At 39.4% G+C, this 27,905-nt stretch overlaps 3 protein-coding genes across 4 annotated transcripts; 1 reads left to right on the top strand and 2 right to left on the bottom strand.

Annotated features, from left to right (window-relative positions):
* Positions 1–63: 63 nt before the first annotated feature.
* cnih1 (cornichon family member 1) lies at positions 64–7,718 on the bottom strand. The gene is made up of 5 exons (XM_082516611.1): positions 7,543–7,718; positions 4,769–4,837; positions 2,248–2,360; positions 1,989–2,132; positions 64–1,638 (listed from the first exon to the last, which is right to left on the bottom strand). Exons 1-5 carry the CDS (start codon positions 7,621–7,623, stop codon positions 1,611–1,613), a joined length of 435 nt encoding a protein of 144 aa, XP_082372737.1. The 5' UTR covers positions 7,624–7,718; the 3' UTR covers positions 64–1,610.
* Positions 7,719–8,123: 405 nt separating this feature from the next.
* gmfb (glia maturation factor, beta) lies at positions 8,124–20,549 on the bottom strand. Its single transcript, XM_082516489.1, has 7 exons — positions 20,441–20,549; positions 14,237–14,333; positions 13,578–13,627; positions 13,315–13,364; positions 13,071–13,153; positions 12,887–12,960; positions 8,124–11,422 (listed from the first exon to the last, which is right to left on the bottom strand). The coding sequence occupies exons 1-7, from the start codon at positions 20,441–20,443 to the stop codon at positions 11,351–11,353; spliced, it is 429 nt and encodes a 142-aa protein (XP_082372615.1). The 5' UTR covers positions 20,444–20,549; the 3' UTR covers positions 8,124–11,350.
* lgals3a (lectin, galactoside binding soluble 3a) lies at positions 20,261–26,727 on the top strand. Of its 2 annotated transcripts, none has more exons than XM_082516487.1 (6): positions 20,261–20,493; positions 22,733–22,750; positions 22,841–23,554; positions 24,533–24,621; positions 25,042–25,198; positions 25,630–26,727. In XM_082516487.1, exons 1-6 carry the CDS (start codon positions 20,491–20,493, stop codon positions 25,783–25,785), a joined length of 1,137 nt encoding a protein of 378 aa, XP_082372613.1. In that variant the 5' UTR covers positions 20,261–20,490; the 3' UTR covers positions 25,786–26,727. The 2 variants fall into 2 exon arrangements, with proteins under 2 accessions (XP_082372613.1, XP_082372614.1); XM_082516488.1 differs by lacking the exon at positions 20,261–20,493 and adding an exon at positions 21,896–22,369.
* The last annotated feature ends 1,178 nt before the right edge of the window (positions 26,728–27,905 follow it).

The raw sequence follows: 27,905 nt of genomic DNA, 5'->3' as shown, positions 1-27,905 counted from the left end.
GACATGAGGGCTGTCTTAAGGTTTTTTGTTGACATTTGCATAGAAATAACACTCCAGTCCACATTAACAGAGCAGGATAGTTTATTTAGATTTAAATAAACAATTTCCTAGATGTAATTTGATGTGATCTAACACATAAAAACTTCTTTATTTGAATGTGACAAATGATAATCCTTTTCCCTGATAAATTTACATGTTAAACATGACAATAAATACTCTAACATGAATGAAAAAATTTTTGCAGTGGCCTAAAACATCAGTCTAGATTCTGATTCTGGAGATGAGCGATACTGCAAGGAGTGCTTGATATTCTGAAGAATTACTAAAAACAAGAAAAAAGGTCAAATTGAAAACATGAAAAATAAAACGTTGGATCTTCTAACAATGTGGAATATTTGGTGTTGAAATTAAAACGCACAACGACAAAAAGAAATTCAAAGGTACATTCAACAGTATGGCACATCAGCTGATGTCGATCAAAACTTGAATGCCGAAAGGAAAGAGGAGGATAGTGTTCCTTCCTAACGGTGAATACATTAAAGCAGCGGTCCCCAACCCCCGGGCCGGTACCGGTCCGTGGCCCGAGAGAGTTGAGACTCTGGTGTGAAATGTATGGTTTTCAGGGTTTTTAGCATTATTTTGTTATCGTTTTTTTTGTTAACTCTGTTTTCCTGGGTCTTTTCACGTGTGTTATGAATAAATCTGTTTTCAGTACCGGTACTAGTTTTTTGTTGTATTTATCCGCGACACCTTAAAGGCCGGTCCGTGAAAATATTGTCGGGCTCAAACCAGTCCGTGGGAACCGCTGCATTATAGTACTGTTGAGTCTACCTTTTATTTACAGATACCTGCAAGGACGGGTCTACAGATCACACACATGGCGGTCCACACTTAAGAAAACATATCAGCAATAGTTTGACAGGGATGCATGGAAACAATACATCAGATAGCTTGAAAGGTGATAACCGACAACCAGACTACTACCGTCCTTGTGCGACACGTTTCGTTAACATGCACTTCAGCCCTCAAAGTGTCACGTTATAAGACCTTCTGCATCTGCGGGCAAGAACAAAAGTCTGTTTTACACTCCGCTGTTCATTTTAGTCATGGTAATGAGTCACGTGGCAGGTGTAAATTGGCTTTTAAAGCCCGGGATCTTATTCACAGAAAAAGCTAATGCAGTTCAGCATACAGCTTAGATTCTCACAGATAAATGCACACCTGAAAATGTCTACCTAGTCTGTAAACACTCAACAGTTGGGAAACGTGATGAAAAAAAAGCAAACTTTATTTTCAATCCCAAGCATAAAAAAACAAAAAAAACACTATTAAAAAAAACAGGGAAAAAAGAAGAGAGAGAAAGATGTGTCCATTCAGGTCTGTCCGTATTTTCCATAAAAGCTTTGTAACTATAGTGCTATGAGAGGAACACTGCAACCAGGATTCTCTTAAAACTGGCTAAATGTTTCTGAAATGACAGGTTTGTCCACTTGGAAATGGCGTCTTGTGTTGCTGAAAGGTGGTCTCCAGCAGGTCCAGTGCTCCAGCACTAAGATCATAGTGTCTGGTCGTTTACTGTACATGCAGGTCCTTTTGCTTCATCGCACCATTTAAGAGCTCACCAGAACGTAGATCATCCTGTTGGAGAGAACAAGAGGAATATCTAAATAAGCATCAAGACTGGTACATAAATCCAAAAATTGTTGTTTGACAAAGGAAGACTGAGCGCCTTTTTAAAAGCTGCTGGTAGGCAGATTTTAGACAGAGCCATGCTGTGTTGCTCTCCTGTCACTACTGACTGCCTCTACCTTTCAACGAACAAATAAAGTGGTGTCCGCCTCTCTGACAAAACTACCCCAGGATCAACATATCTTCATATCCACACATTTTTTGCACTGCAAAAAATAGCCGCCGTAATGAAGTCTAAGTCTCAAAGATACAAATGAAAAGTAAAGTAAAGAGCAGAAAAATACAAGTGAAAAACATACCCGTAGAGATAGTAGAAGAATGACAGGAGGTAGAAAGCCAGTTTGCACCAGCCTTCTTTTTGACAGTACGCCAGGATGTCAGCGTTCATGATGGTTGTTGGGTCGTAAAGTCCTGGACAGCTCATCACAGGTCTGCTCATATACCTGCAGAAAGGCAAACATGAAAGCAGCGAGTTACACGCAGATGTGACTTGTTTACAAAGGTTTAGTTAAGTAAAACCAGGTGTTGACTCTAGGATCAGTGTTTTCGAATACGTACCTCCAGACATGATAAGCCAGCAGTGGTAAGTTGAGACAGAGGGTGAGCCACTCGGCCGCACAGAAGAACATCACGCAGAAGAAGAAGTGGATAAGATACTCTGGGAGCACCAGCTAAAGGAGCCAAGGAAGAAGACATGTCAATATTCGCATACAGCTGATAGTTCAATTCTCTTGTTCTAATTCTGACTTAGTAATGTACTGTCTAAACAAAGTTAATCAATCCACTCAATGTGTGGAATAAATGCAGAGACTTAGAAATTGAAGCACACTGATCAGAGGACAACACAATGTGATGTAACGAATCCTCAAAGGTAATGAGTCCTTTTTACAAGGAGAAAGCGGCGCTATTTAAAGAAGCAGACGTCTAAAAATTGCAGTAGCTGAAAGAATACAAGAGAAGGACTGAATCACAAATGAACTCTGGTTAAGCTATAATTTTGTGCTTTACATGTGCTATACAGGCCTTTAGTGAGGTCCAGCTTCATCTTATATTATGTAAAACACATAAACACTGCCTTATTTTAACACATGAAACAGGGTGAAAAATTAAAATCATCCATATGCAGATTTTAAGCCATTCCTCACTTGTTTAATGCTTACAAAAGGTGCCACAGTGAAGCCATAATGTGGCTACGCATTGAGAAAATTTATTTGTATAATCGCCTCTTTTAGTCACTGAAGAAACATGTGGTGCTTGCATAATTTTTTTTTTAATAAACTGTTGCAAATGGATAGAGAACATGGTTAATTTCCCACCCTGGTTATGTCATGCATTATCAAGTGTGACCACAATTAAAGGGGGACAAATTGCTCTGAAGAATATCTGCGCATCCCAACATCGACATTTTCTGCAGTGAGGGTGAACCTACAGATCATTCCACTTCCTGACAAGCGCACTGGACAACACACCAGAGAAGGACCATGCTGTGAGCACGCTTAGCATTGTCGATGCAGCAGTCTGCCTCAGGTTGACAGAGTTCGAGCTGGTTGCGGGGTTCAGGGGGGCAGATGGAGGCGCCACATGGAAGCCATGCATTAAAAATAAGAGCAGAGGGCGGAGAGGAGGGGGCAACCAACAGCCCACAGATGGAAGGGTGAGGGGTGTGTGGGAAAGAGGAAGTTGCAGGAAGGACGGGACGGGCTTTAAATGTGCTGAAATCCTGCACTGTGCTGCCAAATACAAAACAACTGCACAAAAAAATAAATAAATTTATTGTGCCAACTGAGCTGAGAAAAAAAGAGGCCAAAACTGCAAATCGGACTGTGGAGCATGTCAAGGCTTAAACGTAGAGGAACCTTCACTTTTCAGCTACGAATCACTGACCAATCAGGAGCTCTAAATATTGCTGAGCTGGAGAGTGTTTGGATTCTGCAGCCATCTGTTCTGAACCGCAGGTGATGCGGGTTAGAGCCAACACTGAGATCATAAACAGTGGCCTAGGTCTGCTAATTGCTGACTCAAATTGTAGCATTCACCTTGCAAAAAAACAAGTTGTGACATGCATTTAAGAAAACCGATGATTGAAGAATAAAACAAGCTGTCTTGGAAAAATCAAACACGCAAAGTATTAAAAAAAAAGGGGGGGGTTTACAAAATCAAAAGACTAGTGTTCGGGCTGCTGTGATTCTATACCATCCTAACAGTTATGTGCAAGCTCTGCCAGAACTGCTGTTTCAAATGGAAAACAAGATACCCATCTCTCAGAGTTTCCTGGGAATACTCTATACTTGTAACTATATGCAAACAAAGGGTAGGTTGTAGTAAAGATCATGCATGTTTTGAGCATTTGCAAGTCTTTTCAGTTAACAGCTATTCTTAATTCATAATCAATAAGGAGGACTGTTCGTCCAAGAGTATAGTGCTTACCCACTGTTAGATATCCATTTGCTTCTACGGCCAAAAAAAGGTAGTTCAAGAAAGCTGAAAACATGCCTGTTAGCCAGTGCAATCAGTCTGAAGCTGAACTTTGAGGCGTACAGGAGAGAAATACAAAGAAGAGATTGAAAAGCCAAAAATAAAACTATAACGACCGTGTAGGTGGGGGGAGGAAATAAAAAGGATACAGGTGAGGCACAGGTGGCATGTTGTCTAATCCCGAGCTGAACCCTGACCTAAAGATTAGTTAACTGAAAAGACGTTTGCAAACACTTCCCCGTGCAAAATGACAAGACTGCAGACTGAGTTGGACTTGAGCGGGCATTTTAAAGATTGGTACAAACCTTTAATGCAATTTTGACTCTTTTAATCTTTTTGACCTTTTCAACTGTCTTTTTGTCGTTAAAAGTGGTTTAAAAAAAAAAAAAAGCAGATAAGGAAAAACAAAAAGGCTGTTAGAGTTTGACAGCTGACAAGATCACTGAAGTTATAACAGGCAGGTTATTTAGCATAACAGTGCAGAGAAATGAGAGAAAAAGACAGATAGGTGGATAAAGTTGTACTAAAATAAAGAGAACATCTTTCATCAGAGCATATCTGCATGCAAGGAAGGTATGATAGCTGAAGAGGTGAGATCACTTACCGGATTTAAAGTGTTACATTGATCTATAGGATTCTTGTAGTCAGTCTTCAGCTCATCGAAAGCGATTATCTGAAGGACCAAGGTGATCAATGGTAAAATGTTAAAAACAGAGACTCAGAGGACAGCAGGTGCAATAATATTTTACCAGGTTACACTACCCATACTGCTCTTATATACCTTCACAATAAAATTTGATTTAATATGGATAATGCCTTGTATACTGGTGCTGTATTTACTGACTTTCAAATGGCTTTTAATACTGTGGATGAATATAAAAGCAATAGATTTAATCAATAGGTGACAAAAGGTCACCAGCTGGAAATGTTACTTGTGGTGTACCACAAGGATCTATTTCAGGTCTATTACTTTTCCCCATCTACATTAATAACAGGTCTGAAGCTCTGTATTGTGAACTTTTTTCCCCTAATCCTAACAATATTTAACTAAAATTCTAATCTGTTAGCCTCTGACTACAGGAAAATAAGCTTTGACTTCCTCTTAGGAAAACTGAAGTTATGCTTTTTGCCAGTAACTGCAAACATAACAAGGGTAGAATTCTGTTAGCCAAATGTGACTCTGTTTGAAATTAGCTCAACTAATCATTTAACACATCTAGGAGAAACTAAAAATGTATCATGTATAAGGTAACTGCAAAAATTCCACTCCTATAGACAAAATATTAATTCATCTCAGTAAAACAAAGGCAAATGATAAATGATCTGTTCTAGTCCAACCAAACTATGACTATGCATGTCACTCATGGTTAATTGCTTTCAGAAAAGACTAAACCCCAAGTTATAATCAGCTCAAACAAACTCATCTGCTATACCCTCAGCTATACCCTCAGCTTTGTGGCTGGGGCGATTGTGGCTCAAGAGTTGGGAGTTCGCCTTGTAATCGGAAGGTTGCCGGTTCGAGCCCCGGCTTGGACAGTCTCGGTCGTTGTGTTCTTGGGCAAGACACTTCACCCGTTGCCTACTGGTGGTGGTCAGAGGGCCCGGTGGCGCCAGTGTCCGGCAGTCTCGCCTCTGTCAGTGCGCCCCAGGGTGGCTGTGGCTACAATGTAGCTTGCCATCACCAGTGTGTGAATGTGTGTGTGAATGGGTGGATGACTGGTTGTGTAAAACGCTTTGGGGTCCTTAGGGACTAGTAAAGCGCTATATAAATACAGGCCAGGCCATTTGACAAACTTTAGCATAGAATAAAAGCTACTTTTACCACATTTTTGATTTGGCAGAGTCTTTATGCTGGATGTCCTTCCTGACACAGCCCCAAAGGGATTTCTATCTCCTCCCGAAATCAAACAGAGGATCATTTGCTTGTTAGTAAATGATTCCTCTGCATCAGGGGTGTCAAACTCAAATACACAGTGGGCCAAAATTCAAAACTGAAACAAAGTCGCGAGTTAACGTTAATATTTATTGAAATATATTTATTGAAATATATTTATTCCTCCAGATATAAGAATGAATCTTTTCTAATGGACTCAAACACGTTTTGCTGAAAAACTGAATATGGAACAAGCAAAGCTTAATACTAAACAATATATATATTAGCTGTATAATACCTGTAGGCCAGCTCTAATAGTAATTTGGTATGGCTTCGCGGGCCAAATGTAACTAGGCTGCGGGCCAAATTTGGCCCACGGGCCAGAGTTTGACACCTATGCTCTACATTAAAGTGGTAAAATATCCCAATAACACGTATAATATTCACACCAAAACTGCTCCCTTATTCTTTCGCTTGCAGTAACCAGAGACATGTTAAAAAACAGGAACAAAAAAACTTTAAGATGCAGCACCATCTTTAAAAAAAAGAAAGAAAGCAGAATCTAAACAAAATAGGTCATTTTATAGAAAATTAATTTACTACATCTTCGGGTATTGGGTAGGTTGTGGCTCAGGTGATAGAATACTTGTCAGGTATCCTTCGGCAAAATACTGAACCCTGATTTCAAGTGTGGATACAATCAGATAAGCTAAATTCTCATATTTAACTTATTTGTGAGGCTGATTTGTTTGAAACGTGGTTTGAAATACTTAGAGAGGGTCTTTTACAGAAAGGAGTAAGATTACCTTGTATGATTGTATTACTTCAAATAAGCTTTTTAATCAGTGATATGAATGAAAATCAAAGAAAATTAGTATTTGGTTTGCATTCAAAAGCAAATTGCATGTTCTCTGTCTTCAAGTTATTTATTCACAATACAACAGGTAAGTTCTCCAATATGACCAGCCAGAAGCAGAAAACTGAAGATATCCAAACTGGAAAGTTTATTTATCTATTTATTTATTATTTATCCCAAGCCACGTCACTGATTACCTCAATCTAGTAAATGACTGAACAGCTAGTTAATTATTTACAGCTAGTTTAATGTGCTCCAAACTCCCCATGCTTACGTTGGGGTTGTGACTGCAAAACCTGGCGGTATTACACAATGCAGAGATGTGACATGTCGATAAACACATGACAGCCAAACGTTAGCTTAGCATGCTAACTAGCCAACACTGCACTCTGAGCTGGCAAGCGATACAAACAAAATAAAGGGGTATAAAACATGTAAAAGTGGTGTTGAGCTCTATATGGATGATGGGAAATAGTTTATTAAAAACACGTCTTGGTGTTAAAACTGCTAACTTGTTGTCCTAGCCGACCGGACAGGGTGTGTGCCATTCATTCCCAGGCTTCGTTAGCTCACTGTTAGCCCGTCTTTCTCATTCTTTCTACTTTTACGTCCGCACCGTTTGGCAGGCGACCTAGAAATGTGTACTTACATGCCAGATAGCGAAGAAGATAAGCGCGGCCGTTAGCAGCAGTGCGAGCATGTAGCAAAAGGCCGCGAATGTGAACGCCATTTTTCTCCGGTTCTGCTGGTCGGTTCCTGGCTCGATCGGCAGATGATGCAGGCAGCTTCCCAACCGATTACTGCTGCTTCTTCCCCTTCTTCTTTGAGTGTTAGTGGCTGCAAGTCAACCATCTTACAGCAGGGTGCGTTACCGCCACCTACTGGACCATTTACTTATCTGAAATCACTTTTAACATGCATTAGCGACATCTCCTGGAATTTCTTTCTGAACTTCGGTGTTTTCTTTATCTCCTGGAGTCCCACAGTTTCAGGAATAGTGTCCATTGTGTGGTTTTCTATCCAGGTATGCTTTTACTGCATTGGTAGTGTGTTTATGATCATTGTTGTGCCTAAAAATGAAGTCAGGGCCAATCAGATGTTGTCCAGATGGTATTACATGATGGATCAAATTCTGATGGTACTTTTCTGTGTTCAGACACCAAGACCATCTTTGATGAAGCTCATATGACCATTTCAGTTTGAAAACAGCAGTCTCTGGAAACACATGGGTAAACATCACTGTCATTTTATTTGGACAACAGGACAAGACACTTTTATAAAGTATGGGAAAATACAAATATCTCAAGTTTCACTGATGCCACGAGGCAGCTGGTTATGACAGATGTTTCAGGTGGTTTTTTTTAGTAAAAAGGAAAGAAAATAGAATAGGCATTTAATCAGAGGACACCGAGCGCTGACAACACAATTGCAGGTTAAAGTAAAAAAAACAAAAAAAACCACTAGAGGCCAAAAACTATATGCGTTCACCACATAAAGATAAAAAGCTGTTAGAGATCCACAGGACATAACCAGATACATGGCTCATAACCAAAGGGGGCTCTTAGTTAACTGGACCTTACATTAGGGAGACTGAGTTTGATACACGATGAATGGACAGTTTCTTATACATCCCATTTAAAATAGCAACAGCAGAGGCTTTCTTTTAGAGAAATTAATGTCAGTTTGGGCACACTTCAGATATCACACCTGACGACTGTGATGCAAACCTTTTATAGCGTTCATGTGCAAATAAACGATGTCAGAGACTTTGTGTAGCTGTTCAGAAAGCATCAGTAAAGCCTTCTGTAAGGCTTACTTACTTTAAAGCATACACTTCTTCTACAGTAGCTCTCCACATTTTAGAGGTCTTTAGAATTTAGAAAGATAAATATATTCACATCTAACCCAGTACATTGCACATTTCAATTGCATTGAATAAACAGTGTTCATTTCAAGCTGTGCATATTCCTGAATTTACAGACTTTCTGAAGGGTTTTTCAGGTCATATAAAGGTCATTTAATCTAGTGGATTTGTGTTTTTCTGCTATTAGTAGACATTAAAACAAGTGATTACACTTATGTCCCCTTTGCTCCTGTTGGATAAAACCCTGCCCTTACGAATGATGCACGTGGAGCAGTTTGATTGTATGAAAACATCTTTGAGCCAGATCTCTGGGAGAGTTTCTGTTGTTTATGAGGGCATAGACGCCATCAGAGAAAAACAGGTTTTGGCCTTGCAGCATGGCCTTGGTATGGTAGCCTTTGCAATATAATATCATGCACTATCTGGAGAATTTCTGGGCTTTAATTCAGCAATATAATTCAGGGTAAAAGTGGACATTTGTAGTATTATAAATAAAAAAAAGAAGTCTGCTTCTCGGGTCACTTACTACTGAGGTTACTCCTGTTTTATCACAATAAAACCAGTCTGTATTATCTGCAATACATGCATAGTACATTCTTATACAGCTTTAACTATCTGGGGCTGGTCATGCTGCTACTAATCCTTTGGGTAGTGTGCTGCACTGGCTTAAATACTGACAATATTCAGCAGGGAACCAAAAGCCAGGAAAAAATGCTGTCCCTTTGGGGCATGAAAAGCCAAATACATCCGTTTGTAAAGTGTTTGAGCTGTGTGCTCCAGCACAATGTATTTTAAAAATGCTCAAAGCTAAGAAAAATTGGGTAAACAAAAACTACAGACTGAGCTGAGGATATTAGACATTGGCACAAAAATGAGCTGCTGGCACATTCAATACATAAATATCAGCCTTTCAAAGAAAAAGCTACACCGGTCAAATCCCGCGTCTGCATGGAGAATGTAAATCGGCCAGATGCTGTCATTTACCTGCCAATTCTGGCACATCTGGCGTTTGGAGAAATTGCAGCCGTCATTCTCAAGGCTGCGACAACCATGAAGCAATTCACGTGGCTTTACATACGGATTTAAGTACGACATTCATAAACACCAATAACAGTAAGAGCTATAATGCACGATAGGAGCTAACAATCACCCTAAAGACACAGTAACCCATTTAAACAGAGTCGCCCAGTAGATTAAAATGAGGGCGGGAACTACCGCCCTGTGTAATGCAGTGTAATCATCACTGTCATGGTCGCTAGACAGAGGTTTTTGTGTGTAACTGTTCACATCTGGAATGTTTCAGTGGAAAAATATCGTTTTCCTGGAGTGTTGGATTCTTGTAATAAACATGCAGGTCGAACGCATTACCCACAATTCACACTGTTTTTTTCTCTCCTCTAAACAGAGATTTAAAAAACAAAAACCTGATGACAGACTAACAGGGTTACATCTGCAGCTAAATAAGCACCACTCAAGGGCTTCTGCCAGCTTGTGTTCTTGTGCACAGGAGAAGGTGCAACGCATATCATATAGATAGATGTATTAGTGTTACTGTAAATTATAACTGAAATGCCCTTGACTAAAGGAGAGACGGAGTAAAACAAAACAGAATTGTAGCTATGATTGTTCCGAGGTTCTGGCAGGAAGTTTGTCTTTCACAATAAAAGAAATGAAATGAATATAAAGTATATACTTAGCTAACCCTAGAGACACCAGAAATAACTAAATATTAAAAAAAGACTCTCAGATTATTAAAATCTAATGAACATAAAACGGTAAAACTTAGGAGGTTCTGAGTGTAAACATCTAGAAGAAAAAGAAAGTGTTGTTAAAAAGTGTTCGAATTCTTTTGAATTGTAGAAATGGTCAATTTCTGCACTTGAAGAGCAATGAGAACATTAATTCTAGGGCTGCCCCCCCAAACAAAGACTTTCTTAGTCGAGTAGAAGTTGCAATTATATGTTTCTCATATTAATTTAAGTATTTAAATGTGTATTTTAGGAGGGAGGGCTGAGAAAGAAAAGTGATAGCACAGTAATAACACTTATCCTATTATCTCAAAGTAATCCCACCCTTTAGATTTCCTGTTCATAATATGCAACTATCAGCCAAAGAGCTCAGGGAGTAGCTGTGTAAACAATAGTATCTGGCACAAATAACTGAGTGTCAGTGTCAATTAATCATGACTTGAGTCTTTGGTTGACTAATGGGGGCAGCCCTCGTTAATTCAAAACAGACACGTAAGAGAAATATGGAGAGATTGTATGGAGACAATAACAGACCTGCTTCAAACAGTATGGTCAGTTTTAGGCTGCCAGATCGGTGAGGTTTAATAAGTGCCAGAAATGTTGGCAGTCACAGAGAAGCATTCAAACTCTTGTAATTGTGTGCACCTTCTGGCATCTTATGAGTTGTACTGAGCGTTAAACGCCACCGAGCAGGCCTAAAACAGACGACTGCAAACACTATTTAAATCAGGTCTGATGCAGGGAGGAGGGAAAGGTTAACTGTGGTGTGTTGTCTCCAAGAGATGTCACGAGTTGTGCAATCAGGATTCTCCTCGTATCCCAGACCCCTGGAGGAGGTGATGGGTTTAGCGAAAGAATCCAAGTTTCTCTCTAAGCCATTCCTCTGTGAGGTCCTCTGTGTTTCTGATCTCAAACACCTTGAAAAGAAAAGGAAGGACTATCACTTTCTCACACGGCTGTGGGGGAGTTTTCACCCATTTTTCTTTACAACATTGCTTCAGTTTATTGAGTTTGCAGGTATGAGTTTATGCACAGCTCTCTTAAACTCCCACCCCACATTTCCCTGCATTTCAATCTAGTTAAGGTCTGATCTTTGACTGGGTCATTGCAACGCCTTGATTCTTTTCTTTTTCAGCCATTCTGTTGTAGATTTGCTGCTGATGTTGGGATCACTGTCCTGTTGCATGACCCAGTTTGGGTTAAGCTTTAGCCGTTGAACAGATGGCCTCACATTCGACTCTAGAATACTTTGGCATACAGAGGAGTTCACCGTGCAGACCCACTGACTGAAAGGTGCCCAAATCATCACCCCTCCACCGCCGTGCTAACAGCTGGTACAAGGTGTTTGTGTGTCTTTCTGCCTAAAGGATATTGTTCCAGACGTCTTGTGATTTCTTTAGATTCTGCTTTGCAGACACAAGTTGTGCTGCCATGTTCTTTTTAGAGACAAGATGCTTTCTCCTGGTAGCCCTTCAAAACAAGCCATACTTTTTCAGTTTTCTCTGATGAACATTTGAAATGCATAGTGAGGCCTCTATGGACTGAGATGTAGCTCTTAATTTATTTGCAATTTTTCTTAGCATCGCATGCTCTGATCAGATTTGCTGCTATCAGTTGATCAAGTGATTAGCAGCACTCCCCACTTACTCTGTGTGTAGGGGAGTACTTAGTTTTTCACAAGGCTACACAGACCCTGTGAAACTTTCTTTTTCATATGACTACATTACATGGCACATGGCAATCTACACAGCAGTTCTTGACATATTTCAGTTTGGACCACAGTGGTGGGCTGCACTGCGCGTCGATAGATCTATGCAGTTAACACAACTGATAGAAGTAATTCAAATTTATACTACCAGTTTATTTAATTTTAAACATTAATGTGGCAAATACAAGAATATAAGAGCTGCACCAAATACACCCGACACTGGCTCATTTCATGAAAAAAATATCCCAAATATGGACAAAAAATATTCTCAACTACCTCCTCCTTTAAGTTGATTTTTTTAAATACAGTGTTTTAAGCATTTCTAAAAATTTACAAGGTCTCAAAGTCACATGGATTTTTATACATTTTAATTTGTGTTATTTCTTTTTGAGCCCTCATAATTTCATAGGTAGAGGAAATAGCCACATTACATTTAGAGTGGGCTATATCATTTCACCAGTTTGATGTCAGCAAAGTGACATTAAACTGGTGTATCATAAAAGTCAAGTCAATTTATATATAAGCACATTTAGAAACAACAGGGATTGACCTAAGTGCTATACAACTAAATTGAATAAATCAGAAAAGGAAAAATACAGAAAAATAGAAAACAAATAACACAGAAACAAAAGAAAAATATCAAAACTCAGTCTTATTTAAAACCTTTACTAACCTTGGTCAGCTCGACAGTCTGCACCAGCTTGTTTTTGCTTCCTGCGTACATCATCTGCTGCTCTGGTCTGCAACCTGCCAAACACAAAATCAGCAACTTTGACAAAAGTTTAGCAAACAGTAGTTACCTAAGTTTTGCTCTAAGTGTACGTATATTTAAAAAGTAATCTCAGAGAGGTTCATACCCACGGGGCTGGAGAAGATGAAGCAGAGGGGATAAGACACACGCCCGTCGTCATGTTCGTACTTATAACTGTAGACGATAAATGTTCCTGGTGCTAAGGACTGAAACTAACCAACATAGATAGATCACATGTAAGACAAACCCACCGCCTAACCGTTCCATGTGACATATAGGCTGCTTACAACGATTATAATTCATTTTATGCTGATAAAATATTGTTAAAATAAGATCTATTCAAAGGATATCTTGGCTGTCTCTCTGGCAGCTCGTCCTTTAGATCATCAGGAGAAATATCCTAAAACAAACAGAAAGAGTTCAGTTGACATTATCAAGAAAAGCAATCATCTACTAACATCCAGCACCTGGCAGGCTGTCAGGTCAGAGCTTAATGAGTTCACCGTCACTTCTTTCAAACCATACACTGCTATCTAATTAAACATTTAAATTTTAAACCTGATTTTTAAATATTGTTGAATGTATTTGAAAGATAGAGTAATATAAAGCTCACCTTATGCTCTTCCTCCAGAATAACCAGCTGCTTGTCTTTATCAATCTTCACTGAATGGTACAACAAGAATATAAAAGCTGCATTAAAACAGTCACATTTTACAAGCAGTTGTTTAGTGCTTCAAAAATGATGATGATCAAGGGGGGAAAAATCAATATTTTGGGCTGCAAAGCTCTAAAACGTGACCGTGAGTCTGAGTCCATGTCGTGCAAACAAACGGCTAATCCCATTTGACATTTTGATCCAGAGATGGATCAGGTTTGATACACACAGCCTGCTGCATTCGGAGGCAACTCATTCTTTCCTGCATACAGAACAGCAGCTACCTTAAAGTTGTATCTAATACCAGGAACATTTTCTTTTGTGCTATATTTATAACATTTGACTTTAACTGCAACAAACCACAGAGAATTGTACAATCCATGTCAAACCACAGAATGCTCACAATTACGTTGTAACCACTGCTGATTGAACTGCTGCCCATCTTGGCGAGGACACTCTTTTTTGAATCTCAAGAGTCACACAAGTTAGCAATCTAGAAGCTCTACGAGTATTAAAAGCTCCCTAGTGGAAAACAAAAAACGAATTTCAAGTTACTCCGATTTTTATGACTCAGATTAAAAATTCAGGAGAGACACTGCTCAGAGTCTGTGACTTACTGATGATCGCTGCATTGTTGGTCTCCTTCCGGAAACGAAACTCCTTCAGCTTTTTAACCAGATCTTCATCCACTTCACACACTACCAGTGATTCACTCTGATCCGGTGTGGGAAAACAAGGCAATGGAAACAAATAAATGAATTTCAAATACATTAACAATTTAATATACAAGTCACTCGACACACAAATTAAACTGTATATTACTTCTTTGGGGGTTGATGCAAAGTTAAACAAAAGTTTATTATCTTTATTTTTTATTTTGTGTGATAAGCAGTTGACATATTAATCATTCAAGCATTTAAAAGGGCACCTATGAAGGAATTACAGTCAACTTAGCAAAGAACTATCATATATCTACAGCTGATGAATGGTATTTTAAAGAAACAGGAAAAGAATCCACCAAAGACCTGTAACTCAAGACCAGAGATATGCATCTGGCCCTTCACCTGAATCCTCATACTTTTCACTCAATCCTGATCAGCAATGGCCTCAGTGGAAGGGCAACTGTCAAGAAACCATTTCTAACAAAAACAGCTACGGTGGAGCTACGGTGTTGGTGATGTTGTCAAAAGTGTTAGTGTCAGATTTTGATCCTACCATCTAGAAATCAACTGATATGCAACAGCTGATTTTTTTATATGACAATGATCCCAAAGGAACTGTCAACATTACTGAAGCAGTGTGGGATCATCATGGCAGAGAACAGAAGAAAAGGCAGGCAGATTTCAAAGAAGAGCTTTGAATAACTTTCAATAACCCTGGAGAACTATTCCGAAAATTACTGTTGTGGGATTTCTCTTTAGTGTATTGTCCTGTAATGTATTGTCTTGCTTTCATGTTACTTAGTTTAGTATGGGTTGTGCGATCTCTCTTTAATGTATTGTGTTGATGAAATGCCTTCATGTTACTTAGTTAGTATTAGAGATGGCACGATACCACTTTTTTATGTCCGATACCGATACCGATATCATAAATTTGAATATCTGCCGATACCGATATGAATCCGATATAGTGTTTTTTAATCAACACAACTGTTTTTTAAATATCTTGCTGCATTTTGTATAAGTTCATACTCAAGTTTAAAACAACAACTACACTAAAGCTATTCTGTTATACCTGTATGCAAAAAAAAAATATTTCATAGTTCAGCAATACTGATCAATCTAATAAACTTAAACCTACACCATCCTCCCTATTCTGGTATTTTAAAGAGTACTTAGCATAAATATTAAGCAACCTAACTAATAGGGCTCCAACTCCCAGCAACAACAAAAATAAATAAATAAAAAATAGGGAACCACCCCTCACGCGCCACCTCATGATGCTTAATCGACGTAATCAACCTTAATTTGATGCAGTGTGAAAAAAAATGCACAGAAATCAATTATTTTTCAAGAAATATTAAATAGATTCAACATCTTTCTTCAACAAAATTGCAGACTGCACAGATGGTACCTTCCCAAAGGAAAAAGTACTATAGCTTACTAGGGTATATTAGACTTAATAGTTACTATATACAGTAATTGACTTCTATTCATTTTACATCAAATTAAAACTTTGGGTGTCAGATAATTATTTATTAAAAGCTAGACATTTTAAATGAGAATAAGAAAGAAAAGTATGTCTTTGTGCCCCCTTTTCCCTGTTAATGCCCTATCGGCCCCCCTGGCTAAACTTTGCTAGATCCGCCCCTGCACAGTTACCAGCGTCAGCTACGTAGAAAAAGATCCTCGAGTAGAAAGTAATATTAAATACATTCTAACAACAGCTGATCAAGCTTAAACGTGCTGCTGTTGTTCAGCCGCTGGTTTCCTCTTTCTGGTGCAAAGTGGGCCAAAAGCAAACTAGAGACACGACTGGCGACAGAAAAGCCGATCAGCTGATCGTTAAGCAGTTTCATGATTGAAGTAGCAGCAAGAAGAGGCAGTCGCTCCATATATCGTTTGTTAAGCTTAACGCAGGAATGCTTTACAAACATTCAGAGATGGACTTACACACTTGCTTTACTTCTCTCGGGGATAACTTTGTCGGAGATGAAATGCCGGGTTGCTAGCGAAGCTCCACATGCTATCCAGACCACCGACAGGTCCTGCATGCCACAGCCGCTCTATCACGTGATGCATACTGCTCCGACTGCTAACGTTCTGAGGTGAGTTACGGCGTGTTGCAAGTTTTGTGAGGCGCTTTCGTGATATTTAATGGATCGGATTACATTTTTTATTTTTCTCCGATATCCGATCCAGTAATTTAGGTCAGTATCGGACCGATACCGATACGTAATATCGGATCGGTCCATCTCTAGTTAGTATGTCTTGTTCACACCTCATTCACGCTGGGAAACAGACGGTGAGAAACTGGTGAATGTCTCCCAGGATGCGGAAGCTCACACAGGAAGGCTTGACCCCAGAGTGGGGGAGATTCACACAGGTGATAGAGAGTCTGTCTGTTTAGAGCCAAGGTGTGAACTGCAACTGTAAAAGCCTTTTGTTCTGTGACTGTAAAAGGACCTGAACTGTTCATTGTCAGAGACGACTTTCAGTGCCCCCTGACTGACTTCCCTCCTTAGGCATGAGATAGCTGAAATAAAGGTGTTGTTACAACTCATCGTGTCTGCAGGCTTTGGTAATTAAAATTTCCACAACAGTACTAAAAGAAATCACAAGAAAGCTTGGCTAAAAGAGTTCAGACTGAAGAATAAAGGCAGTATTAAGTATTCACATAATTAAGTTCATTAGAATTGTACAAACTCTGTTTTTGCCTTACGTACTGTAATTCCATGCATGTTTGCACATTTCAATAAACTGCCACACACATTTCACGTTTCACAAAACATAAAGACATGAGGGGGGCAGCCTAAAGTACTGTAAAGCAAATGTTCTAGCAGCGCCATGATGAAGTCAGAACATTCATATATGATTGACTTTTTCCTGATGTGAGGTAGATGATTTTATATAGTCAATGATACTGTGGTTTAATAGTTCCAGACTGCCGGGGGATTCCCATGATGCATGGGTCTGCTGGAGGTTTCTTCCTGTTAAAGGGAGTTTTTCCTTCCCACTGTCGCCAAAGCGCTTCTTATAGGTGCTCATATGATTTTACCTGTTGTATTATTGTAGGGTCTATCTTACAATATAAAGCGCCTTGAGGCAACTGTTGTTGTGATTTGGTGCTGTATAAATAAAACTGAATTGAATTGAATAATGAAGTGGAAAACAGAAAACACCGCTATTACTGCATTGATGTGATATTAGTAACAAAACACAGTTGCAGTAGTACATATAAAGAGCATCTTACACACTGTGACATTCAAGCAGAAAATGAAATCAGCAGAAATTTTACATTCATCCTAATCTACTGCTATATGTGTTAATTTTAATTAATATTTGAAGACAGCTTATCGGTAAGAAAGACAGCTGCAGAGTCACAGATTGTGGCTTTAAGTGGTTTTCATGCAATTTACTACTTTGTCATAGCAGCTATATCCTGAATTAGTGAGCCAGGGTAAAAAAAAAAAAAAAAAAAAGAAGAAAAAAACCCACCAATGCTGGTGCAATTTTTTGTTTTGTGTAAATATTTCTGTCATGTTTACAGTTCCAACCTCAAAACGGAAACTCCATGTTTTGGATTTAAAAGATTTGTACTTTCGTGAGGAGCTTCACGTCTTCTTGACCTCTGCTTAACTTTGCTGTGTCTTTGTGAGATATGTTATCCTGTGTTTGTGTATAGTAGTGTAATAGAGAAAGAAAGGAAAAAATTATAAAACAGAGGCTTTTTAAGAACACCGAATAATCAGCATGTCTCTTCCTGCAAAAGTCCAATATGATGCACAGGATTTCATCCAAAAAACAAATAAATCGATTAAATTAAATGAAAAATCAATGCACCAGCCTGAACAGGATTTCATTTCTCTGAACCTTTGTCACGTCCACACACAACATTACATAACACCATCATAAAGACATAAACTCTCCACGAGTCTCTTCAGACTCTCTGAAATCTATAATTACACCTTGGAGAACAGATGGCTGGTGGGAGTCGGGATTTCACTGAGCTCAAGGAAAGATCTTCATAGATTAAGAGGAGGCTGGAGTGTCTGTCGCTGCTGGGACTCTTTAAAAACAGGATGCATGGGGAAGGGATTAGGGACAGCCAGGACAATGAAAGCTGGGGATGGCCAAAGGGTTACTTCTGGTTCAAATTCCTCCAGTCAATGACAGCTAGCTCATGAGTTTGGCTGCCAATTCAACCAGGAAATGAGAGCCAGTTAACTTAAACCACCAGTTAATAATGGACCCGGTGTGTTTATGCAGTAAATCAGTAACACTGCTCTAATGAAGATAGCTGAACTGCCATGACACGCAGCGAAAGACCCAGAGGGAAACGAGATTCATCTGGACAAACAGCCGAGCTAACGTTAAGGCAGCTCCCAAAACCCAGACGTGTTGAAGCACATCAATGCAGACTGCTGCATCAAGCCACCCGCGCCCAGCTGCAGGAAGTGCAACAGCTTCGCCTTCAAAATATAAACATGCACAAACTTGCTCTAACCTCATACTAAATAATGTCTTGTTTTCTTCATTTAAACACCTAAACTACAAATGTTTAGTTGACAATTAAAAACAAAAACCAAAGAAACGTCACTTCTACACCTCATGAACTTAAACTACTCTTTTTTTTTGCCTTTTCTATTGTTATTATTAAATATATTGCAATGTTCTCCTGAATTATAATCAGGCTGCTCTAAAATGTCCTTGGAAAGGTTTCAGTTGAATAAGTTAACTGAGACGAGGGAGAGAGCGAGAGAGAGACAATATTTCTCCCATACTGGCTTCCCTTGATTGGCTCCCTGTTAAATCCAGAATTCACTCTCAAACGACTTATTTACTTGTGGTTCCCAAAGTTTCTTAAAGTAGAATGGGAGGCAAAGCCTTCGGCTTTCAGGTCCCTCTTCTTTGGAACCAGCTACCTGTTTGGAATCAGGAGACAGACATCCCGTCCATTTTTAAGATTAGACTCTAAACTTTCCTTTTTTTTTTATAAAGCATATATGTAGGGCTATATCAGGTGACCCTGAGTCCTGGTTTAGTTAGTCTGCTGAGGGATGCACTGAGTATTTCTTATTCATTCACCTCTATTCACTCTCTCTGTTTATCCACCACTTTGCATTTAATCATTAGTTATTATTAATCTCTGGCTCTCTTCCACAGCTTGTCTTTTGCCCTGTCTCCTTCCCCTCCTCCCAAATGATCATGTCAGATCGGCTGGCCCTCCTTTAACTTGGTTTAACTGGAGGTTTCTTATTGTTAAAAGGGAGCTTTTCTTTCTCACGGTCACCAAGTGTTGAGGTTTCTTTCTAATATTGAAAAGTCACTAAAATATAAAGTCCCTTGGACTAATTTTTGTAACTGTTATTGTATTTAATAAGTGGTATATTCAAGAAAGTTAAATTTTAATCATTGAGTGCTAAAATTAAGACTATGTGTCTTACAAATTCATAATTTAGTGGAGATAAGCACCACAGTGAAAACGTACAAAGCACAAAATAATCTTGATCCAAACTGGATTCAGATGTTGTGTGAAAATAGAAAGACAACGTGTGAATTCAGAGGGAAAGGTCACCTGAAAAAAGGAAAAAAATAAATAATAAAAATATTTTAAAAACAAAAGATGTATATCTGTTAGAGGGGTAAGCGTGTAGAGTAACTGGAATAAGGACCTAGTATTGTATTATTTACAACGTAATTATATTTTTTTAAAGGTAAAAGAGAGGTAATATTTAGTTTTGTCCTAGTTTATTTTTTATTCTTAATACTTAGTGTCAAAATCTAGTTTTAAAAAGTGTCGAGATTTAGAATATGCAGTACATAAAGGTTCATCTTTCACCTTTTCGGCCATTTGTGCCATTTATTTATTCGTTTAGATTAAGAAATGCTAATAATGACCCAAATTAAAATATATTTTTCAATTTATTTTACGGCACAGCGTTCTGGGTTTTTTATTTTGAAATTCATGGCAGGAAACGCGTCACTTATGCTACGGCTGACTTGACAGGGTGGAACTAATGCCATGCTAGCAGGCTAAAGCTAGCCAATCTGCGACCTTACTTTTTCCTCAATAAACTCCGCATCTGCCAACAGCACACGATTAAAACGCAACGACGAAGCTCGCAGCAGCTCACTTGCAAAGAAAACCGAGTAACTTACCATTGTTGTGGAGTTAATAAATTCCCCCGGAGCTGCAGCGGCTGTTCTGAATGGTAGGGACGCTTTCAGTGTTTTTTCGTTTTTTTCCACCTCACATCATCTTGTGACTGGTTTGACCAATCCCATACAGGCGCCCCCTCCTTCAAAAGTTTCCTGTAAATCTGTGCTCAGTCTAATTTAGAGTTAAATTTGAGTTTGAAATCCAGCGTCTTACGTTAAAAACACTGCTAAGTCATTTTTAAACGACTCATACTCGTTACTATTTAATAACAGTTGATACTTCTGCTTATTGATTCCCACCTAGGCTGTATTTCCTGCTGGGACATCAATAATGTTTCAGTGTAGTTAATTCAATATGACCTCAACTGAGAAATGATTACTTATGCTTTTACTTGGAATGCATGATTAGAACCTTCAGAGTATTTCACTAAATTAATTTGGTAATTATTTTAAACAAAGTGAGATTACTTATTCTTAAAAATTATGTTAAGACATGACAAACAGTGTTTGGATGAATAAAAGTGAGGCTTTCAAACTGTAACTAAAAGGAGAAGTGTTCTGTAGTTTTATAGAGGGTGGTAGGAAATATTTCCTTTATAATAGCTCAGCAAGTCTGTGGCCACACTTCAGAACAATATTCATTATATAAAAACTATTTCCTTTTATGTCTACAGGCCCAGTCTCTTCAGAGTGTAATATTATTAATCAAAGTATAATAATAAACTATTATTAATTTATTATATTTTAATGTTATGTGGAATATTTTAATTATTTTTAATCAAAGCTGAGTACCAGATTCCACACAGTTTCCGCTAAAGCATAACATCAATTTTTTAATGCTAACATTGAGTTGTTTTGCTTTGTGCGCACATATACTAGAGATCCCGGTAGAGCAATTGAGACCCGATTTCAAAATAAAAGTGATCTCTAGGTTAACCAGCACATTTACATGAGTCCAATATGAATCCTATAATCATGAAATAAATAACAATAGAGAAATAAAAATTATTTTAAAAAAGGTGATATTACAAATAACAGAAATATTTGAATATTACACATAGTAACTATAATCACATTTAAGAAATAACATTTAATGAGATGTGTACGGCAATTACAAGTAAAACCACTGTCCAACAGACTAATTTTAAAATTAAAAACCAGACTGACGTCTTCTGTGGAAACAGAAAACAGTAATTTTGATTGACAGTAAAATTGATATTTTGTAATATTTGCATTTCTGTAATGTTATGTTTTTTATATGATTGATAACGTGTTGGTTAATGTTAAACTCACGTTCGCCTTAAGATTGCTTTTGTTTTGAAATCGGGTGTCAGTTTCTCTTGCCGTAGAACTTAGTATATACACACAACGCAAACCAATTTGTGTGCTGGTTTGTGCTCGAAAGCCACCATTTCTTACCGTAATTCCTAGAATACATACACATAACACAACTGACGACATTTGTCCCCTAACCTTTAGACTAGTTTTCCTCTGGCTCTCACTGTGTCGTCCCCAGCTTTAGAAGGCAAACCTGACACACCTTAACAGGCTGACACGGAGTTTTAAAGTTATGTCTGCAATCGTGTTTAGTTAGGGTTAGTTTATTGGTTTGTTTTAGGTATGTGTGGTCGTGATGTTGAGGGGTTAGGGAGTAAACTGTACCAGCGAGAGCTCTTACAAAGATAGAAGGCGACCGGCTGTCTGTGTGTTTTCCAGCCTGAACGCGCCCACCCTTCACAATACGTCATCAGTGAAGCGCGTGTGCGTGCCTCCTTTTCAAGAGTTGTAGTTGTGAAAGCAGATAAATCGTTAGCTTCTACTTGTGTACCTCGGCAGGCTAAGTTAGCGAGCTAACTGGTTCCCACAGCTGAAGAAATCCTCGCTGCTACCCGCCGTCTTTCTTTGGAGAGGAGTCCATCTTCTAGCGAGGTAGCATCAAAATCTAGCTTTCAGCAGTTTTTTCCTCAGGCACCATGAAGCTAAAAATAAACAAACGAGCCAGCGTTAACTAACAGTTAGCTGCTGCCAGCTAGCTCGCTAGCCAACTCTAATTTAATTTATGACAGTTTTTGTGACTCTCTGCCCTGATTTGTAGCCTGGACTCAGTGTAACATCTGTATGTCTTGCCTTAGTAATCTTTCATTGAGCTGGAGTTTTGTCAGAAAGGTTTTTGAGGATGGAAATATTGAGTGTGTTGTTACTCAGAGCCTTTGTGTGCCACCACTGTTTGACAACTTGTTATTGTCAGTTGTTATAACTACCTAATAAAGCTTGTCTCTTGTTTTGTTGTAGATCATGGATGATTTCTCGGTGAGTTCAAACAAATACACATTTTATTTTTATTATGTTCAATTAGCTTACAGTTTATTGTACAAGTCACTTCCTTTTACTCTTTTATAGCTAGCAGATGCCTTAGGAGATGATACTACAAGCCAGGCTAAGAAAATAGGCAACAACAACCCATCTGCCCCCACTAGCAATCCTGCACCTCCTTCAAACCCAGGATGGCCTAGTTCAGCTCCTGGAGCCCCCACCCAGCCCTCTGCTCCACTCGACTACCACGGTGGATCATCTGGCCCAGGGGCACCAGGGCAGTTTCCCTTCCCTTCAGGTCCTGGAGCACCAGGGCAATACCCTGGACCTCCTTCAGCACCTGGTGGGTTCCCCCCTGGTCCTGGGATACCTGGACAATATCCACCTGCACCAGGAGCTCCAGGTCAGTTTCCTTCCGGCCCTGGAGCTCCTGGGCAGTACCCTGGGCAGTATCCACCAGAAGGAGCGCCAGGACAGATACCTGGAGGCGCTGCTCCTTACCCAATGGGACCATTTCCTTCGGGCCCCGGAGCTCCCCCTGGCCCTTATCCAAGTGTGCCTTTCCCAGGTGGCCAGCCAGGAGGCAATGGCATGTATGGGCCAGGTGGTCCAGGTGCATTCCCACCTGCAGCTGGACCTGGTGCTTTCCCTGCATTCCCCAGCGGAGGCTTTCCCCCGATACCACCCGGTTCTTGGGGACCACCAGCAGGTGGAGGCTTCCCAGCTGCCCCTGGTCCCTTTGGCCCTGGTCCGGGGCCTATGGGTCCATATGGTGGGCCTGCTGCCCCAGGAGGGACACTGGTGAGTACTGGTACTTTAATGCAATATTGCTTGCTGCATTTTCCTGCTTGTGTGCTTCTCTGGTGTGCAGTGGAGCATCTGGTGTGAAATTCTTTTAGAGTAACATAATCCTGTAAGTGGTGGATAAAGGAAGTTAGTCTTATTTCTTTGCTGCTGAAGGAGGGTTAATGTATTTATTTATGTTTTTCAATAACGGCGGAATTGGGATGATTATTTCTGTCTCTTTGGCTCTGCTGGGGTGCTAAACAAATATAAAACAGAATAATACAGTATTCAGAAGCAGTTCTGAAAAATGTATTCTTGTCTTTCAGCCCAGATATAGGCCACCGTATTAAGCAATGAGCAATGAACTCAGCTTTTCAGTTGGACAAGGACATCACTTCCAGAATCAACATATGGTTTGATTAGTGCCAAAGACTCAATATATACATAATATTCAACTAAATTGCTCAATGTATTGTCTTAATTAAGTGCAATATGATATAATTTACACTTTTACTTGACCCGTGTTTACGGCATCATGACGCCTTTTATGATCTCTAATAAAATTATGAATTGATCAAAACACACTTGTAAGTTGTTTCCATGATAATAATAAATGGGGTTTTTTTGTTTTCTTTTACTTTGCTCAGCTGTTGTAAAAATATAGTGAATGTACTTTTCTGTCATTGCCATGACCCGTCACTGCTACTTGTGTAATAGTGCTGGAATAACCGAAGGATATAATGACTCACTTGGGTGTTGCTGTAGGAATGTGGGCAGGGTCAAAGTTTTGAACAGTGCTTAAATAAAATTCTCTATTATACGTCATTCGGGATGCTGCTGTGAATTGCCAATTTAAGACTCAGTGATCAAATGTTTTATATGTGCATATTTTTCTTGGAAATCATAGAATTGCATTGTGACACATAAACTTAATATCTACACTGAGAACAGTACATATATTGTCACGGTTTAAAATGGAAGTATTTCTTGCAGATGGTGCCCTACGATCTCCCTCTTCATGCTGGAATAATGCCGCGACTTTTAATCACAATAATAGGGGAGCCTCTTCCCTGTGCAGACAGGTACAGTAATCATCCAACATCTGTGCCTGCTAATAGCAATCCGAAACCTGATTCCTTCAACTCATACTTACATAATAAAGGGGACCTAGTATACTTATTTTCAGCTCCAAATGTTTATTCTTGGACGCTTCTAGAGTAGAATAGTTCAAAACAATCCTTATTTGTCATGTACTGAGCCTTGGTATAGGATAAATCTATTTTAACACCTTAAGCTTCTGATTGGCTACCCCTGTTTGAACAGCAGGTACCTTTATATGACCATGTTATATGAAGTGAAGTGTAATAGGTCTCCTTTAAAACACATCTATGATTTGCACTGTGGGAATACTCTTTAAAATGTTTACCACCATATTATGTTAAACTGATTAGCAGCAGCATTTCTTTCTGCTAATGCTTTGCTTATATGGGTTTTTTTTGCAGGTTCAATGTTGACTTTATCAAAGGTCCAGACGTAGTCTTTCACTTCAACCCTCGTTTTAACGAGCAAACAGTTGTTAGAAACTCCAACTTAGGCGGATACTGGGGACCTGAAGAGCGGGAAGGAGGGTTTCCATTTGTTCAGGGACGACGTTTTGAGGTAAGTTAGTATAAAATCTTTTTCTTTTCTTTCTTTTTAAAATTAGCTGATTAGATTAGGGAGATGACATTTAACAGAGCCCTTGAATTTAACCAAGGATTTTGTTCAGCTTACACCAGTATAATTTTTCCTTCATGTCAGTGTGATATGGGCATAAATGAGCATGTTTATGCACATTTTTATGTGGTAGAGCTCTGACTTCAGTGCAGAAAGTGAGGCTTTAGGTGAGGAAGAAGTGGGTGGTGTAGAAATAATGGAGGACAGAGACATAAGGAGAAGGAGTTGATGAAAATATGATGATGAAAAGATACAAGTACAAATGTTAAATGGGGAGATAAAGCATACTATGCACGTTGCTGGACTCTAGCCACATACTAGCTACGTTCTGTCAGTCTACCAACCAATTAATTAGCAACTGGTGTCCCCTACAGCTGAAGATCCTCGTGGAAGAAGACATGTTCAAAGTGGCGGTGGACGGCACACACCTGTTGGAGTACGAGCACAGAGTCGGTGGCCTGGAGGAAGTGAACCTCGTGCGAGTGTGCGGAGACCTCGTCCTCTACAGCGCTGCCCCGAGCATGATCTGAACCCACGGCTGAAGCACATGCTGTACAGGCGACCTGAGTCAAACTTTACCACTGTATTTGAAATCCTTTTTAAATACTTGGTCGCATTGCAAAGCGCAATCGTTGCCTACCTGGCACATTTGTCACAGAACAGCTGTACGCCATAATCCTTTTCTCTTTTTTTTAATAGTTGCTCCAATCCAATTAATTTGGTCACATATGAGAATTTTTAGTGGTAAAAGAGTTTAAAAGCATTTAAAATAGGTATTTTTGGGAGAAAAATTAATTTATACTTAATGAAAAGATTGTAGGCTAAGAAGAAAGGCATGACAAGTCCCAAACATTTCAAATATTTTCCACTGGCATCTTGTTTTTCCGTTTACATGTAATCATTCTAAGTCTCTGTAATTGCATGAGAGTGTGATGCTGAAAATCATTTCTTTTTTATCTGCTGGCCTGCAGACGTGCTGTACAGTGGAACAATGATGAGGTTTCTTAAAATGCACAGAGTAATATAAAGAGAATGTGTACTCAGGCTGGAGGGTCAAGAAAAGATTTAAAGAATTATGATTTCATGTTGAAGTCAAAACCCTGATGGTAAAAAGACATATTAAAGGCTGGTATTAAAGAAAAATGTGGAGGGATGGGGTCTCTGTTTGTTGCCAGCACTGACACTGTTGAGGTTATAAATTGAAAGGAGCAACAAACAAGAAAAATGACTGATGGAAGAAGATTGTTTACTTCCCCTGAGCTTCTGACGTGCACTTATAATACAGGTTACCCCATGTAGTGTTTCTGAATCTAAAGCCAGGGAATCAGTTCCTGTGTTACTGATGGTGTAAGTTTGTGTGTTTGACTGAATTTATATATCGTGCCCCCTGTGGTGCAAGTGCCAGATTCTGATGTTAATAGATTTGACTACAGTTATGCCACTCAGTACAAAATAAAAACATTTCAACCTTGGACACTTTGCTTACTTATGCAACTCACGAGGGACTCTTGTATGTGTTGCATGTATTTCTTGTGTCTTCATGGCTGTCTTTGGGCCACACATTGCAGATCATGTTTTGGTTGCTACTGTATCTATAACAGGATTTAGACCAGAAACATCCACCATTCAAGATGATTTTTTACCTAATTTCTGAGATGAAAAACTCAAAATCAAATTTGATGTTTTTCACAGCAGTAACCGCCATTTGTGTTGAACCTGATTGAACCTTAATGACAGGGTGCCTCATGCCGTGGGCAGAAAGACCATCCAGGTTAACAGTTTTCTGGTATTTTCAGTGCTGCTACATAACCCGAGTGAGCTTAAGTTTCAGGGCACAAACTGATAGCCAGACGTTCTCCTTCAGGATTTCCTGGTAGAGAGCAGAACTGTTACTTTAGGGGTCACCACAGAGATCATCTTAACCCTCTACATATCTTCCTTTACTACATTCATGAACCTTCTCTATTTGGGTTTTCTGCCATATTCCATGTCCTTTGTCCCTCCTCTTCTCCACCCACTTCTCCCTGCCTGCACTTTGTTCTTAAGCTCTCTTGTGCACCGTCCATTGCTTTGGATGGTTGGCTGTAGGTATTTAACTCATCCAACTTCACTACCTCTATCCCTTGCAGCTTCACTGTTACACCTGTCTCCTTCTCGTTCACACACATGTATTCTGCCTTGCTTCTACTCACTTTAATTTCTTATCACACCAGAGCATACATCCACCTCTCCAGACTCTCTTCCACTGGCCTCCTACTCTCAGTAGGGCTCACAATCTCATCGTTCACAGAGCCTGCTACTGGACTTCATTTGTCAACCTGTCCATCAACACTGCTTTGCACATCACTTTTATTCGTGGAAATCTGTACCAGCACATTTTCCACTGCCTAGCTATCTATACAGGTATGTCACCAACACCCTTTCCACTCTTTACATCTGTTCTCACTTCCTCCTTACTAATTCTCTTCACTCCCTGATTCACTAACTGACCTCCATCTGCCCTCCTTTCTCTTTTATGTCTTTTATTCATCAACTCCTCAAAGCACTCCTTGCACCTCCTCAGCCCATTCCCTTCACTCATTAACTCTGATATTGAGTATTTTTTAATAACTTGTCTCTGATTTGCCTCCCTGCCCTGTAATTCGAAAAT

Source organism: Aulonocara stuartgranti (genome assembly GCF_965226115.1).
Source record: "Aulonocara stuartgranti genome assembly, chromosome: 19".
Classification (NCBI taxonomy): domain Eukaryota; kingdom Metazoa; phylum Chordata; class Actinopteri; order Cichliformes; family Cichlidae; genus Aulonocara; species Aulonocara stuartgranti.
Note: the sequence above shows the minus strand (reverse complement) of the source record. Positions and strands in the feature narration are given on the sequence as shown.

What these genes read in the sequence shown, in the direction of transcription:
- cnih1 (XM_082516611.1), bottom strand. Translation starts at nt 7,623, where the DNA reads ATGGCGTTCACATTCGCGGCCTTTTGCTACATGCTCGCACTGCTGCTA. An exon ending in TCTTCTTCGCTATCTGGCAT is followed by an intron (nt 4,838 to 7,542) that starts GTAAGTACACAT and finishes TTGGTCCTTCAG; the next exon opens with ATAATCGCTTTCGATGAGCT. An exon ending in AATGTAACACTTTAAATCCG is followed by an intron (nt 2,361 to 4,768) that starts GTAAGTGATCTC and finishes TGGCTCCTTTAG; the next exon opens with CTGGTGCTCCCAGAGTATCT.
- gmfb (XM_082516489.1), bottom strand. An exon ending in CAACAATGCAGCGATCATCA is followed by an intron (nt 13,628 to 14,236) that starts GTAAGTCACAGA and finishes TGTACCATTCAG; the next exon opens with TGAAGATTGATAAAGACAAG. An exon ending in CTGCCAGAGAGACAGCCAAG is followed by an intron (nt 13,154 to 13,314) that starts ATATCCTTTGAA and finishes AGCACCAGGAAC; the next exon opens with ATTTATCGTCTACAGTTATA.
- lgals3a (XM_082516487.1), top strand. An exon ending in CCTCTTCCCTGTGCAGACAG is followed by an intron (nt 24,622 to 25,041) that starts GTACAGTAATCA and finishes TTTTTTTTGCAG; the next exon opens with GTTCAATGTTGACTTTATCA. An exon ending in TTCAGGGACGACGTTTTGAG is followed by an intron (nt 25,199 to 25,629) that starts GTAAGTTAGTAT and finishes TGTCCCCTACAG; the next exon opens with CTGAAGATCCTCGTGGAAGA.